Source organism: Elephas maximus, chromosome 6 (genome assembly GCF_024166365.1).
Source record: "Elephas maximus indicus isolate mEleMax1 chromosome 6, mEleMax1 primary haplotype, whole genome shotgun sequence".
Classification (NCBI taxonomy): Eukaryota; Metazoa; Chordata; class Mammalia; order Proboscidea; family Elephantidae; genus Elephas; species Elephas maximus.
Genome location: NC_064824.1, coordinates 80,235,132 through 80,250,803, shown reverse-complemented (window position 1 = coordinate 80,250,803; position 15,672 = coordinate 80,235,132). Strand labels below are relative to the sequence as shown.

Genomic DNA, 15,672 nt, shown 5'->3' with positions numbered 1-15,672 from the left:
CTAACTTTCCAGTGCTATTTCTGAAAATCATTAAGACCTTAAACTATCTTCCTGTGGAGCTATAATTGAAAAGATAATCTGTTCACACTTAAAAACCTTACTTGTTAAAGCATAATTTGGGTTTTCTACTTCCATCCGTTGCATTTGAGCACTCAAAAATACTTTAATATCTATCCCTCTGGCAAATGACGATGAATTAAAAAATCTTGATGGAATTTTAGAAGCAATATCCGGCTCATCTCGTCCAAATCCAAGGTTATAAAGAATTTCTTCAGGATCTTCCTCATAAAGTTCCAACAGTTCTGAAACACTACAAAACACATAAAAAGAAACATAAAAATAGAAAATAACTTTATAGTCCATATCACATTATAAATGAATATATATTCTTGCTTTTCTCTGGTAAAATCTTTTTCTACAGCTTCAGCTCTGTAAACAATTATTTATTTCATCATCTTTATACATTGTATACTAAATGGAATGTATAACCCTTAAAAAGAGTCCATCCTCTCAAGCTGTTTGTGATGAGAAAGAGAAGTAATCGCTAAGGACACACTAAACAAAGAGAAATGTACACGTATCTTCACCTTATTTTTTTTTGTCATTTTAGTAGATTCCCAGTTAAGCAGCTAATACAATTAGAGGACAGAGGAAGAACAAGGAATAAACAGATCAAAGAACAGATTAAATGAGAAAATACTCTAGGATATAGGTAGAACTTTGGTGGAAAGGCACATTCTACAGTACTTGAGGCTCTTGTGCTATCTTCGGCTATTCTAGAAGAGAAACACAGGGAACAACCTGATCTCAGGAAAGTGAGGGAGGAGCTTATTTTGAATTTTCCTCTTACCACTTCCACTGAGGAAGTAGAAGGAGTAAGGTAAAGCAAGTAGTGGATACGCAAAGGTAGCTGCTTGCCCCAATTCTATGGGGAATTATATAACTGTTATTCCTTCCTCTCCTATCAATGCTAATCCAAGCTTTCTGAGAGTCACTGAGGAAAACTGGAAAGTCAGACATGGAACTGTAACAGGAAGAAATTTTAATTTAGGTTGAATGGACACGGGGAATACAGGGTGGAGAAGAGGAGTGTGCTATCTCATGAAGAGGAGAGCAGCCAGGAGTACACAGCAAGGTGTGCATAACTTTTTGTACGAGAGACTGACTTGATTTGTAAACTTTCACGTAAAGCACAGTAAATAAATAAAATAAAGAAATTTCAATTTATTTCAGGGAAAATGCTCATATTCCAATACAATAATCTTGATAACAATTAAAACTGTTTCCACAGGCATATTTATTGCCTCATTTTAACATATATTTTAAGGAGCTTTGGCTTTTTTTTGGCTTAATATGCTGAAAATAAGTGCTTAAATATCAAGCTTTAATTTAGAAATTTTTATTCTGATTTTTAAGTTAGAGTTGACTCAAATCCTAAGACATGGAAAACTTTGGCAACCTACAAGTAAATTTACTCCACTATGTAGTCCCTCTTTCAGACTATTGTTAGGGCTCAAAATACTCATTACTGGGTTCCAGCAGCATCAGAGATTGCTTGTTGCTTTTTACTTAATCTCATTTTTTTAAAAAAGTTGCTCCTGTCAGTTATGCTGGTGCAGGAAACACTTTAGATTCCTTTTGATTTCAAAATGCTAAGAGGAGATAATCTGTAACGCAATGTTATTCTACCGTAATTCTGTAAATTACCTTGAGACTGTCCCACTACTTTTCCCAGATCCGGTGGAATTCATACTTCTCCCTTTTTGATGAAACTGTAGTCTTCTTTCTTTGGCCAAGATATTATTGCTACAAACACAATCAGATTATACAAAACTTTATTTTCACAAATGCTCTCCATTTTTACAAAGAAAGAGAACACACATAGCTACTTACCAGTTTTCAATCTGAGCATCACTTTCATGGAGGTGGTTGGCTATAATTAAAAAGAATAAAAGCATATAACAATTGGCAGTAGGACGGTAACTACTACGATACAATCATCAAGAATGCAAGCCCCAATATTATGGCAAAATGTTTAATATGCCCAGTTCTTGTCTTGGCTCATTAAATCTGTACCATTAACAGAAACACACAGCTTGATAAGGTAATTTCTGGAGAGTGTTTTTGTTTTGCATCATTCTAAAACTACTTCTGCTTGAATACTTAAAATAAAAAAGAACTATAGATACTCAAGAAATCCTGGTGGCTTAGTGGTTAAGAGTTTGCCTGTTAACCAACAGGTTGGCAGTTCAAATCCACCAGGCGCTCCTTGGAAACCCTATGGGGCGGTTCTACTCTGTCCTATAGGGTCACTATGAGTTGGAATCAACTTGACGGCAATGGGTTTGGTTTCTGGTTCATAGATACCCAATTGGGACCCTGATAGTGTAATGGTTAAGAACTCAGCTGCTAACCAAAAGGTCAGTAGTTCAAATTCACCAGCCACTCCTTCAAAACCCTAAGAAGCAGTTCTACTCTGTCCTATAGGGTCGCTATGAGTCAGAATTGACTTGACAGCAACTGGTTTCTGGTTTTGGTTTTAGATGCCCAATTAAATTTCTGGGTTTAACAGTTTAGAAATAAGTAATAAGATATGCAGGATACAGAGAGCATATGTGCTACTAATTATTAAATTTAAAAGCTTCTAATAATACCTTGAGAGCAAAACATAATTTAGCATTAAAGTAGCAATAATATACATCAATTTATAATTTTTTTTTTTAAGGCTGAAAAGTCACTCCAGTCATAACCAAGTCTTCTTATACGCAATTTAAAAAGTTCTACTTATTACAATGTTTCCTTTTAAAAATTATCTTCTAATTTTATCCTAGATTAACGACTTCTAAACTAATCAATGTTATTAATGTTAATTTTAGAATAAGTTATATTTACTGTATTTAACCTTTATAGACAAATATAAAGAATGAATTACAAATGTATCTATTTCATTGTACTTCATATGTGTTTTTTTCAATTCTGACCTGTAAAGTCATGGCAATTCCTTATGTTTCTTTGTATATCCAGCACCCAGAAAGGTGTCTAACACATAACACTCAATACATACTTAATGAATGAAAACAGCCTTGAAACAATTTTTATTAAACAGCATGGGACTCACTCCCTCTTAGGTCCTAGTTTACAATGAAATCAATCAATACTATGAAACTACCAAGCCAAGTATCAACAACTCCATTTAGAGCAATACTGAAATGCATTTTAACAAGGGGCTGACAACATTTTCAACTGTTCTGATTGGGAAACAGTAAGTTTAAAGTCTTTACAGAGTTTTAGTCCTTTAAAAGTCTTAACAAAAATAATAAAAACTAATATATTCAGAAAGCCTAGAGTTTTCAATGTTAAACTGAAACAAACCAAATGCACTGCCATCAATTGGATTCTGACTCAGAGCCCTGGTGGTGCAGCAGTTAAACGCTTGGCTACTAACTGAAAGGTCAGCATTGGAACCCACCAGCTGCACTCACCTGGAGAAAGATGTAGCAGTCTGCTTCTTTTAAGATTTAAACAAACAAACAAACAAACAAACCCACTACCGTCGAGTCGATTCCAACTCATAGAGACTCTATAGGACAGATTACAGCCTTGTAAACCCTACGGGGCAGTTCTACTCAGTCCTATAGGGTCGGTATGAGTTTTCAATGTTAGGAAGGTTCTAAACAAATAATGTATCTTACAGGTTAATTTAAAATAGCAAAAAAGCAGGGATGTTAAATTCAATGACAAAGTCACTATTTAGCAAATTCAGTGATAAATTCACTATTTAACAACTTACTATTTAAAAAGGTTTAATAAAATCCTTGATTTTTTTTTAAAAGCACACAGAAATAACCCAGCTGCCAATAATCTACTCAACCTAATGAAAGAAAACATGTTCAAAGAGCTTCAAAAATAGCTTTTAAAATACCAGTAAAACAAGTAATACTAAAAAAAAAATCTTAATTTATATTGCTGGAAAGCTTTATTATAAATCTGCAGGGAAAGATTATATAATCTGTGAAAATTTAAACACAATAATACACTTTTAAAATGCTAATGGAGTCTGGGATAGACACCAGCATTACGATACCTAATTAAATTCTACTAACTCTGCTATTTTGTCTTTGTCCTTCAATCCTCCACAATCAGGGGGAAAAGACTGGAGACACTTACATGCAAAGAAAAAGACCAGCTGCAGCTTTAAGTATGACATAAGACTACCTCACACTAAAAACAAGCTTCAATTTGGTTTTCTCATGTATAAATATTTATACTTCCTTCCTTCTGCGGCACAGTTCTTCCCTTAGTTATATCACCACTGTTTGCCCCAAACAGCTCCTTTAAGTATTTAAGTCCAAGGAAGACATATGGACACTTTACACTGGTTTTCAGAGTCATCCCTACAGGTATCCTACAGGCTAGATTGTCAACATATAAAAGGTGGGTACTATAAAATGTGCCTGAGGCATTTTCAAAACATTTAAATTTACCTCTGAAGATACTAAACCTGAAAGCACTTCACTTTCTCATTTTTTTTACATTTTAATTGAACTACATGAAAATACAATTCTTCCAAGGAAACAAACCTTCAGCTCCCAAGGACAAATCATCTTCAAAACTTCCTCCATTTCTCACAAGCGCACCTGAAAGGAACATTTGAAAACTCAGAAAATTTATCTTGGCATTCTATTCTTTCCCATCCCCATATAAAATCTTTGTTTTAGTTAAAACAAATTGACCAAGCAAAACATTTTATAAGATACAGTGCCTTAACGTTCTCAGAAATTATTCTGATTATACAATTTCAAGAAGCCATTGATTCCCAGCCAGGTAAAGTTCTCGGAAGCTGGTCAACAGGCTAGTTTACCCTTCTTATTCCTTTGAAGATGTTCAATTAGATAACATATCTTACCTAAGAGTTTCATGGGAAACCAGACCCCGGAGCGATCATTCCTTTTACCCCCTTCCTATTAAGTCAAGGGAGCGCAAGCTAGATTTTCCTGATTCTGTAAATGTTTTTTACATGCCTTGCCACTACCTGCACATTCTTGTTGTACTTTGAACTTTAGAATTCTGTCTTGCCCAGGTGGTAAAATTTCAGGTGTGGCAGTCTGAGCTAACATAAGTAATGTTTCACTAAAGCTGACCTAATGGACTCAATATGTATTTCCATTATATTTACCAATTTCTATACTTAGGTAATCTTTATGATATCTAACTAGACAAGAAGTACTTAAAGGTTCACCTTGTAGAAAGGTTTGGTAATTTTTTTGAACTCATCACTGTTTTATGGTCATGACAAAGTTTCCCTCTTTCGGCTTCTAGCTCCAAAAACTATTTTTTTTTTTAGTAAACATAAACATCGCTTTAGTAATTCATATACATACTTTTGCCCAAAGGAAAAATGGAAGTAGGGTCCTCATAAAGGACATATTTAGAAAGGCAACTTTCTCTTACCCTTGAGTGTACTACTGCTTTGCTCATCCAGTGAGGCTCCCAAAGGTGTACTGAAACCACATAAACATATATGCATTAGTCTTGAAAAACTATCTGGAGATTTGTCATTGTACAGCCTTACTTAGAGGGTTATAGCTAAGCAGGCTTCTAATCACTGTTTAACTCTCCTGCCAAAACACACAAGGAATGCAAGTGGATTACGTAAGCGATATCCTACGAACTAAGCAAATGCCTATTGCTAATTCAGTTCACCAAGGAATGATTTAATCACATGTCTGATCTGCCAGCAATTAAGAGCAAAAATGGCAATTATAAATGAGAGGGATTAACATTTTATTTAAAAAAGAGAAAAAGAGAACGACAGCAGGCATTAGGAAAAATTAAGACAACAGGCTCCCCTCAATCCCTTCCCAAGAAACAGGAAACAGAACTAAAACAAGACAATCTTCAGTAGTAGGTAACCTAACCTTAATCAAATGGAAAAGTCAGCGCCTAGTTAGAAATCACTTTCCTCAAACCTCATCTGTTTATCACAGGCATTTTAGAGCAGTACCTTCTTGATATAAATGCAGAAGCTTGAGATTCACTTGATGCATTTAAACTAAAAATGCGTATAGTCTTCATTTAACTCTAAAAAGTCAGCTTGAGAATCAACATTAAGAACAATTAGCCGCTGCTAAAATTCTTTCACATTCTTATAGTTCAAACACAGATCATTTAGAAATTTCTCCTTTTTTAAGGATAAAAATATTTTCATTTTTTTCAAAACTAAGAGTAAGAAACACATTGTTTTATGTTGATAGTTCTATTTTGGTATACAAACTTTTCTTCAGTAAAAATTTGTACCTATTACAAATTCATATTAGACATGAGCTTAATCATAAAAATATGAGTTTCAAAGGAATATTATTGAAATGCCAATTAAATGTTAAATATTTGTGCTAGCAGCATATACAAGCAATGGTCTTTCTTTGAAGATCAATGTCTTTAAAATGTAGAAAGAATCACAATTACCATAAAGATATTAATAAAACCTCTGACATAAGTTTTTACATGTATTTTATATAACCCTAATTCATGCCTTTAAAAAGCTGCTCTTCCTCCCTGATGGCTACTTTCTTAAGACAAAACACTGCATTCTCCTTTTCCGGATGCCTTGTGCTGGTCTGAGCGCTAACAGAAAATGGCAAATAAACAGAATATGACTGGCATTCTACTTCAACAACAAGTCTCTCACTCACATAGTTACTCCCTCCCAAATTGTATCAAAAATTCTATTAGCTCTTAGAGGCTAATTCAAGCCATTTGTTTCCACTCAGTCAAAAAAAAGTTTATGAAAATAAAGACTCCCTTTAAGGAAAGAAAACACTTGGTATCTTTATTCAGGATATGAAAAACAAGAAAACGAAGAATAGCTGAGAATTTATCAAGGTGGAACAATAGTCTCTTCAGGCCATTTGGCTCATAATGTACAAAATACAGGGATGTGCAACTCTTGGAGAAAACCTCAATTGCTACCTTAAAAAAAAAAAAAAAAAGGATGCAGCGTACATACCAGTAGTCAAATCTGTGGTAATACAGCCAACTTTAAAAGACTACTTGTTCTAGCTGTCCTGAGTACAAATGAATGCCACCTTTGTGTAGAATAGGTACAACGGTAGGCAACGAGAAGGACACTTTGAGGAAGTGGCAGCAGACTCCAAAATCTGTCTATGTAAATCAAGATTAACAACAAAAATTTTCAAGAAAAATTGAGTGCTGGTGATGGCCAACATTTACGTGTTGTATTTATCTTAAAAGATACACTTTAAAAATTGACTTACTTCATGTCTATCTACCATGATCTCTTACAAAATCTTAATTCCTATACAGAATGTGATTCTTCTCTTGCTCTTCATTTTTTTTTAATTCTTCTGAATGCATACTTGAATTTCAACAATAAAATACAACAAACTTATTTTGAATTCTAAACCTATTTTAAGCTACCAAGAGTAAGCTGATACTGTGCTTAGTACTGTATTTCAATCAAGACTAAGATTGAAGGTTTTGAAAGACCTAAGTGAAAGTAACAAAACATTTTTTTCAGACACACTTCTAGGAGGAAACTTAAAAGAGACTGGTTTCACAGAATCTCTCCTAAAGGGTCCTGAATATGATTATTTAAAGTGTCAACCTTTTAAATTTTCCATTCGCTTTGATATTTAACAAATAAAGCACTGGAACACTATTAGAATTTCTTGACCCATGTTCTGAGTGGAACTACTAGGCCATATTTCCCTAATTTAAAAAAGGAGAGGACTTGATTAGCACTTGATTGTTAACCTGGGGTTCGAGGACTTCGAGCAGTGTGTGTAGTCTCTGCATTTTAGAGAGAATCAGAAAAAACCAACCCATTGCCGTCGAGTGGATTCCTACTCATGGCGACCCTACAGGACAGAATAAAACTGTCCCGTGAGGTTTCAAGGCTGTAAATCTTTACGGAAACAGATTGCCACATCTTTCTCCCAAGATGCACCCAACCTTTTGGTTAGCAGCCCAGAGCTTTAACCACTGTGCCACCAGGGAAGGTCCCTGTACTTCATTACATCTCAGGAGCACCCGTGACAAAGAGTTCGTAGTGAAGGACATTCACTAAGGCTCTTGTAAATTCATCAAAACAGGATATCAATATAGTAGTGGCCAATATTTAACCCGTCTTTAGGGGAGAAAAAAACTGGCTTATATGAAAATCCCCTTAAAAAAAAAAAAAGACTCCCTAATTCTGCTACTTGAACAAGACATTAAGAGCCTAAATGGAGAAGGCAAAATACACTCAGAAGCAAACACCAACAAAAGTTAAAAAGCAACAATCTATACAGGATTTTACAACTAGCAAGTAAATTGGAGAAAACAATTAAAATATGAAATAAGCACACTTTACTGTAGTCATATTTACTTGCAATGATTCATCTCCTCTGTACTGTATCAAACATTTTTGTAACAGCTGCCAAAGCATGTAATTAAACAGATTTATACAGTCTGAATGCCTTCAAAGCTCTATTTCCCTTCTGTGAATTCTACTGCCACCTGATAAATTCATGGTCAAAAAGTAAACCACAAGAACAATGTCTGCTAGTTATAACAGTTCCCCAAACAGAATTAAAGCACAGAAAAAAAATTAAAGCCCAGTTAGTGTAGTTACATAAACCAAGCTTATCTGCAACACATATGAAAGGCAAACGATTGGATACCGTTAAGTACAAATGCCAAAAGAAGAGCAAAATAAAATATCCTGTGAAATGTAACAGTTCTTTCAGATAGAAATAGGGCACACATAACAACATGGCATTATATTAACTGCTAGAGGTTTCTGATCTCTGATGTTAACATCACGCACGGGCAGCTGAAGTCCTAACAACTGTAAAGCAACACAGTCCAAAGAATCAGCGGTCACAGTACTCCCATTTCTAACCGCTTAAAGGAGGAAGCTATCCGCCGGCTCACTTTCCGGTTACTAGCTTACAACGGCCATGGGACCCACAAGGAGCGCGGCCCGAGCCGCCCAGTTCGGGTGTCCCATCTGCGCGGGTCTCCCTCCGGGGAGCGGGCTGCGAGCGAGGACTCACCGGCAGTCCTTGAGCCATATCGCGATCTTCTCGTTGGGCACGTTTCCTGCTGGGCAGAGCAGGGGACAGCTCGTTACCGACCCCAGAGTAACTCTGACTGCGGGGCCAACCTGGACACTCTAAAGGGGGAAAATGCAGCCTAAGCACCATGTCCTAGTCTCCATCTGAAGGGAAATCAGGTGACACCTAGGGTGTCCGAGTTGACGCTGGAGACGCCTTATCAACAGCGCGCGTCTAAATGTCGGAAGTGTCCCCTTCTCCCCCGGCTTTCAATCACAGAGGCCCTTCCAGGACTCAGAGCAGTCGCCCCACGGCTCACCACGGCTCCCCCTGCCCGCCAGCCCGTACTTTCCCGCCTGCCCCGCAGCCGCAGGCCGGCCGGGCGCACCGACCTCTCCCCGCAGCCGCCGGCAGCTTCGCGCCGGGGAGGTCCTCCTCGTCGTCGTCCTCCTCGTCCTGCGTCGTCGCTTCTGTGGACAGATCCTCCGTCTCCGACGCCTGCCAGGAGCCGCGGCACTTGGCCCAGGCCTTCCTCCTCCGACTCGCCACTTGCCACTCCAGTTCCTCCTCCGCCTCCGTCGACGCCGCCAGGGGCCGGTCCATGGCTGCGCCTGGGGCTCCGCGGCTCCAGCCGAAGCCTGCGCGAGACAAGGCGGCGGCGGCGGCAGCGGGGACCCCCGCCCCTGCTGTCAGCGCCCAGCCGGGCTGGGGGCCCCGGGGAGCGGGAGCAGGAGGAGGAGAAGGAGGGGACAGGGAGGGAGGGAGGGAAGGAAGGGGAGGGAGGGGGAGGAGACCCGGCGCTTCACATGAAGCCGGCCGGGCGCGGCGCGGGAGCGCAGTGGCCTGAGCGAGCGCGGCTGCACTGGACTGCCAGTCCGGCCCCCGCTCCCCGCCCCCGGCCGCCGCCTGCCTTCTCCCGGCCCCGCCTGACGCGCCCCCGGCCTGGCCGGCCGCTGCGCGTCTGCGCGCCCCTCCCTCGCCGGCGTCCCACGCCCCCTTCCGGCCGGGGGCGCGCGGGGCGGGGGCGGGGGCGGGGGCGGGGGCGGGCGCGGGGGCGGGCGCGGGCGCGGGCGCGGGCGCGGGCGCGGGCGCGGGCGCGAGCAGATCGGTCCCCCGCGGTTGCTCACAGAGGGGGTGAGATTTGCTTGTTTGTTAATAATCTTTTCTTCCACTCAATTCCTCCTTCATCCAAAAATAGAAATAAAGTGGGAAAGCCAAGTCTCACAAAACGCCCCCTCTTCACTTCGTGAAAACAAGTGTCTGCCTGGGCGCCCTAAAACTTACTCTTCTAGGAGTCGCCAGCATGAAGAATATTTTGTGTCCAAGGAATTGTGGATAAGGATGGAAGAAAGAGGCGCGCATGATTGGTATTTCTGAACCTTGTCGAAACTGGACAAGTTCAGGTTATGTGAAGAGCTGATTTCATACTCAAGAAAGTTAATTAGCATGGTTGTGTTATGTGTGAAAATGATTTAAGAAAGAATATTTATTCTGGAAGTTCCACACTGAAGTTGGGCATAGACCTGTCAAGGAAAATAGAACAAGGAATGTTTGGAAAAGGTGGAAATATATGCCTGGATTTGGGGGCTACAAGAAACAAATGATGTCAAGGTTCGGAACTGTTTTAAAAATGAGTTGCGCATTCCCTGTTGTTATTTTTTAAATCTCAATAGCAGAAAGACTGTTAAATCCTATCCAAAAGCAGACGCAATGTGACATATCAAGAACGATGTTCCTCTAAATGCTACATCTAAACTATCTACACATGTCAGTAAAGCTTCCAATGTTTTCTCGTGCTTGATTATGAAGAACAAGTTAGACTACTTTTTTTAAATCTGAACTTGGTGTAAAAGAATATTTTGCACAAATGTAATTATTAAAGAATAAATTTTTTCATTATATGAATTATTTCCAATATTGAAATTTAAATCAAGAGCATAGTAAAATTCCAAGTGGAAACATTACAATTGTTGTGCATGGTAGAAGTGGATTCTGACTCATAGTACCCTATAGAACAGAGTACAACTGCTCCACAGGGTTTCCCGGGCTGTAATTTTTACTACCATGGAGCCACTGGTTGGTTCCATCTGCTGACCTTTCAGTTAGCAACCAAGCATTTTGACCATTGAGCCACCAGGGCTCCTACTATTAGAATTATAAGGTGATTAAACATTGTCATTGGTAGCTAATAAAAAAAAAAATAGAACTCATAATTTTTGGAGAATTATGAACGTAGAATGCCCTTGAGGTAGAATCCACCCACCCCACCCTTGATTGCTATCAAGTGGATTCCAACTCATAGCTACCAGGCACTTACATACAAGGCATTAAAAAAAAAAAAAAAAATCAATAACCAAAAAAAAAGCATTGCCTTCCGGTCAATTCTGACTCATAGCGACCCTATAGGACAGAGAAGAACTGCCCCATAGGGTTTCTAAGGAGCAGCTGGGGAATTCAAACTGCCAAACTTTTGGTTAGCAGCCAAGCTCTTAAATACTGCGCCACCAAGGCTCCAACACACAAGGCATTCAAACCAAAAAACCAAACCCAGTGCCGTTGAGTCAATTCTGACCCATAGAGACCCTATAGGACAGAGGAGGACTGCCCCATAGAGTTTCCAAGAAGCGCCTGGTGGATTCAAACTCCCGACCCTTTGGTTAGCAACCGTAGCACTTAACCACTACACCAGCAGGGTTTCCACACAAGGCATAAACTGGTAAAATAACCCAGACCCCTTGCCATGGGGTAGATTCAATTCATGGACCCCATGTGTTACAGAGTAGAACAGTTCCCTAGGGTTTTCTTGGCTGCAGTCTTTCCAGAAGCAGATTGCTAGGGCTTGCTTTCGCAGCACTGCCGGGTAAGTTCAAACCACCAACTTTTAGGTTAGTAGTAGTTGAATACAAACCATTTGTGCTATCCAGGGACCTTATACGACTAAGGCAGCACACTCATTTTACTGCCTCCACTCTTCCTACCTTCTTTCTAGCTCTTTGGTCCTGTTTTTACAATTCCCAGAACACTTCTATTTCTCATTAAAACCAAGAACTTCTCATGATTTACCAATATATATACAAGATCAAATTCCAAATCCAGACTAACTTTCAAGAACTGCATAATATTACCTTGGGCCTGATAAATTGTGAAATTTAAGGAATACTAGAGCCATGATACTGTATCTCATTGGATTGAAATTTCACTGTTAAAGAATCTTTTCTTTGACCCTTCAAAGACTTCTGAGCCTTCAAGAGTTCTATAGCAAATGCAGCTAACAGTGGCCCTCCAAAGTAGGCCAGAGTCTAGCTGCCTGATGGAGAGGTGGGAAAAAGAGTGAGAGAGGTACCAAGAAAGAAGGCACTAAAAGGGCTAGTCAAATATTAGGAAGAAGAAAATATGCTGCCTTCACAGCTTCATCCAGGGCCCTGACTGACCCCCACTCTATCCGTCTGCTGTTCTCAGCTTCAATCTATGATCTCCACATGCTGTCACTGACTCTGTCCTCATGTCTGATTTCATTCCTGTCCTTTCTGTCCAATGCCTTCAAGACCTTCAAGATCCAGCTGAAACTCCTTAACTATGTCTTCCCACCACACCTGATCATATCTCTCACACAGTTTCCTGATATATGACAGAATGCCTCCATCATTTATTTTGGGACTCAATTGTGCAGTAAATATTATTATTTAATGGGTCCTTGAGGGTGTTTGGCTTCCCAGCTAGACTGTAAATTGTGAGAGAGTAAAGAACGTTTTTCAGTATTTTCTTGCACCCCCTACACTTTTAATATAGTACTTGTCATGGATTGAATTATGTCCCCCCAAAAAATGTGTGTATCAACTTGGTTGGGGCATGATTCCCAGTATAGTGTGGTTGTCCTCCATTTTGTGATTGTAATTTTAATGTTGAGAGGATTAGGGTGGAATTGTACCACCACCCTTACTCAGGTCACCTCCCTGAGCCAACGTAAAGGGAGCTTCCCTCGGGTGTGGGCTGCACCACCTTTTATCTCTTAAGAGATGAAAGGGAAGCAAGCAGAGAGTTGGGAACCTCACCCCACCAAGGAAGCAGTGCTGGGAGCAAGCAGAGCCCAAGTCCTTGGGACTTGAGGTTCCAGCGCTCAGATGCTCCCAGACCAAGGGAAGACTGATGACAAGGATCTTCCTCCAGGGAAAGAAAGCCTTTCCCTGGAGCCAGTGCCCTGATTTCAGACTTGTAGCCTACTGGACTATGAGAGAATAAAGTTCTCTTTGTTAAAGCCGTCCACTTATGGTATTTCTGTTATAGCAGCACTAGATGACTAAGACGGTGCTGATCCCATAAGGGACAATGAATTCTTGAAGTAAGTTTCCTATTATTTATGATCTTCAGAATGGACATTAAAACTGAAGAAAGTATTTGCTTCATATTGTTTCTATAAGGCTTATTATCTTTTATTTGGTTTTGTTGTTTATATTTTTAGACAACAACAAATAATTCTTGAGAAAGGCAATAACGATTTTATATTTTAAAACCAACCACCAGAGTTAAATAATAAAAAAAAAAATACTGTCAGGTAATATTAGAATAGAGTCCACAGCCATTAGTGAATCTCTAATACCACAATTGTGTGGGTTTTTTTTTGTTTTGTTTTAGTTTTTTGAAGGAAATCCTTTGAACAGCATGCTATGGCCTTGAAAAATTAAAAATAAAAACTTGTTAATGTTGAATCAATTTTTTTAATTGCACAAGGTGTGTCCTTTATTCAGGAATGAATGCTACACATGTGGAGAGTTTGGCCTTTTGCTTCAAGAATTTTTTGCAAACAAGTACTGTATTGTAGACTACAAATCTACATTGTGAAAGTGCCACATGATGAATATTGCCTGACTCACTGGTGCTCACAGGATGGAGGAGGAAGCGAACTTATATATGATGTGGCTAATTCCATTCAGCATAACTGAAACAGTAGGGTCTTTGGTGTTGGACTGAAGCTTGTAACCTCTTTCCTTCTCTTTCTAGCTATATGGCCTGGACAAGAAAGCTAATATCTCTGTGTATCACTTTCCTCACCTGTGAAATCGTAATCATGGTAACTACCTTCCCCAGCTGATGTGAGGATCACATGAAATAAAGTAGGTGCTCAGCATAGCCATTAGGGTTATTATATTGCATAAGACAAAAAAGAATCAATTTTTTATGGGGTGATTATTCTTATCCTCCTAAGTGGAATAGATCTTCATGATTATGCACTTAAATTTTGAACAAGGCATAAATTCAGGCTAGGACAGAAAACATACTCTGGCTAAATTAGGCAGTTTTAAATGGACAAGCTTATATCCTAAGTGAAATATTATGCTCACTTCAATTACTTCAGTTATTTTTGCTTTTCCAGACCTTGCACATGCCTCAAATTACAAAACAAAATGTACTATTGTATAACCTAAGGCATTTTGGTTCTAGTTGTGGTATTTACTCATAATATTTATGAATTAAAAGTTTTTATTCTGTGCTTCAAAATCTCACTAGTTCAGGATCTGATCAGATAGTAGCAGAGTTACAGTTTTTAGTAATTTTCACCCCTTGTTTTTTTTTTTTTTAATTAAGTAAAAAGGACCCTTGATGGCACAGTGGTTAAAGTGATCGACTGCTAACTGAAAGGTCGGCAGTTCGAAACCACCAGCCGCTTCGTGGGAGAAAGATGTGGCAACCTACTTCCAGAGAGATTTATAGGCTTGGAAACCCTCTGGGGTTGCAATGAGTTGGAAACAACTTGATGGCAGTGGTTGGTTTGGTATCAAGGTAAAAGAGGCTGGGAGGTGTGAGGTACGTAAAAATTGCAGATTAAATAAATAAAGCAGCGTTTTATATTGCAACACGACTGTCTGGAGAAAAGAATTCTATATGAAGTTTGGAAAGCATTTCTCTCATCCCCACTCCAGTCACAATGACTGTTAAAGATGTAAGAAGTACTTCAGATTAAAAAAAAATTAAAAATAAAAGTTTAATTTTGTTTAACCCAGTGTGTCTAAAATTTATTTCAACAGGAAATCATTTGGTCCCCCTCAATACACCTATTAACATTTTCAGGGATACCAGTGGGATAATTTTAAATAGGATAAAAGAGAATGAAAGGGACATGTTAACCAACTAGTATATTCTCCAAAAACTTTCTCAAAGATTTATTGACAAATTGAACTATTAGGAAAAATCAATCTAAATTAAATTGGTCCTTTGATATATTCCTTTAAAGTCATTAATCATTAAGGTGTTAGCATTTATGGTTATTGCATACATTTTTAAAGTAATAAAATTGCATGTTCAACGTCTATCATTTAAACCCATTACTTGTGCTTATGGTCCTTCCATATTAACAAAAAATAAGGATTACTAGTTTAGTTGCTTGTCCTTATAAGTAAGTATTAATATGGCATGACAATCAGCTATTTTGATTCCCCTTATTTTCCTAAATTCACACCAGGAGAAGCAGATGAATTTTGCTTTGCAAATTATTTACACAATCTGGGTAAATTATCAGTTTATACTTTCTGGTTTTACGCATGTTAGAGGCTTGTCATTTTTATCACTCATTTCCCCATTCCCAGATCACAGTTTCTTCAGGTTTCTACTTGAGCTGAAT

At 38.9% G+C, this 15,672-nt stretch overlaps 1 protein-coding gene across 6 annotated transcripts in view; it reads right to left on the bottom strand.

Annotated features, from left to right (window-relative positions):
* The window catches only part of ITPRID2 (ITPR interacting domain containing 2), a 38,850-nt gene extending 28,878 nt beyond the window's left edge, over positions 1-9,972 (bottom strand). For 3 of the 6 annotated variants that reach the window (XM_049887588.1, XM_049887589.1, XM_049887585.1), the window contains exons 1-7: positions 9,449-9,972; positions 9,057-9,105; positions 5,452-5,501; positions 4,581-4,637; positions 1,894-1,933; positions 1,708-1,806; positions 102-310 (exon numbers count right to left, since the gene is read on the bottom strand). In XM_049887588.1, coding sequence (XP_049743545.1) covers positions 102-310; positions 1,708-1,806; positions 1,894-1,933; positions 4,581-4,637; positions 5,452-5,501; positions 9,057-9,105; positions 9,449-9,659 — 715 coding nt within the window. In that variant the 5' untranslated portion in view covers positions 9,660-9,972. The remainder of the gene's footprint in view (positions 1-101; positions 311-1,707; positions 1,807-1,893; positions 1,934-4,580; positions 4,638-5,451; positions 5,502-9,056; positions 9,106-9,448) is intronic. The other 3 variants (XM_049887587.1, XM_049887590.1, XM_049887591.1) reach the window with 2 other exon arrangements.
* Between the last annotated feature and the right edge of the window lie 5,700 nt (positions 9,973-15,672).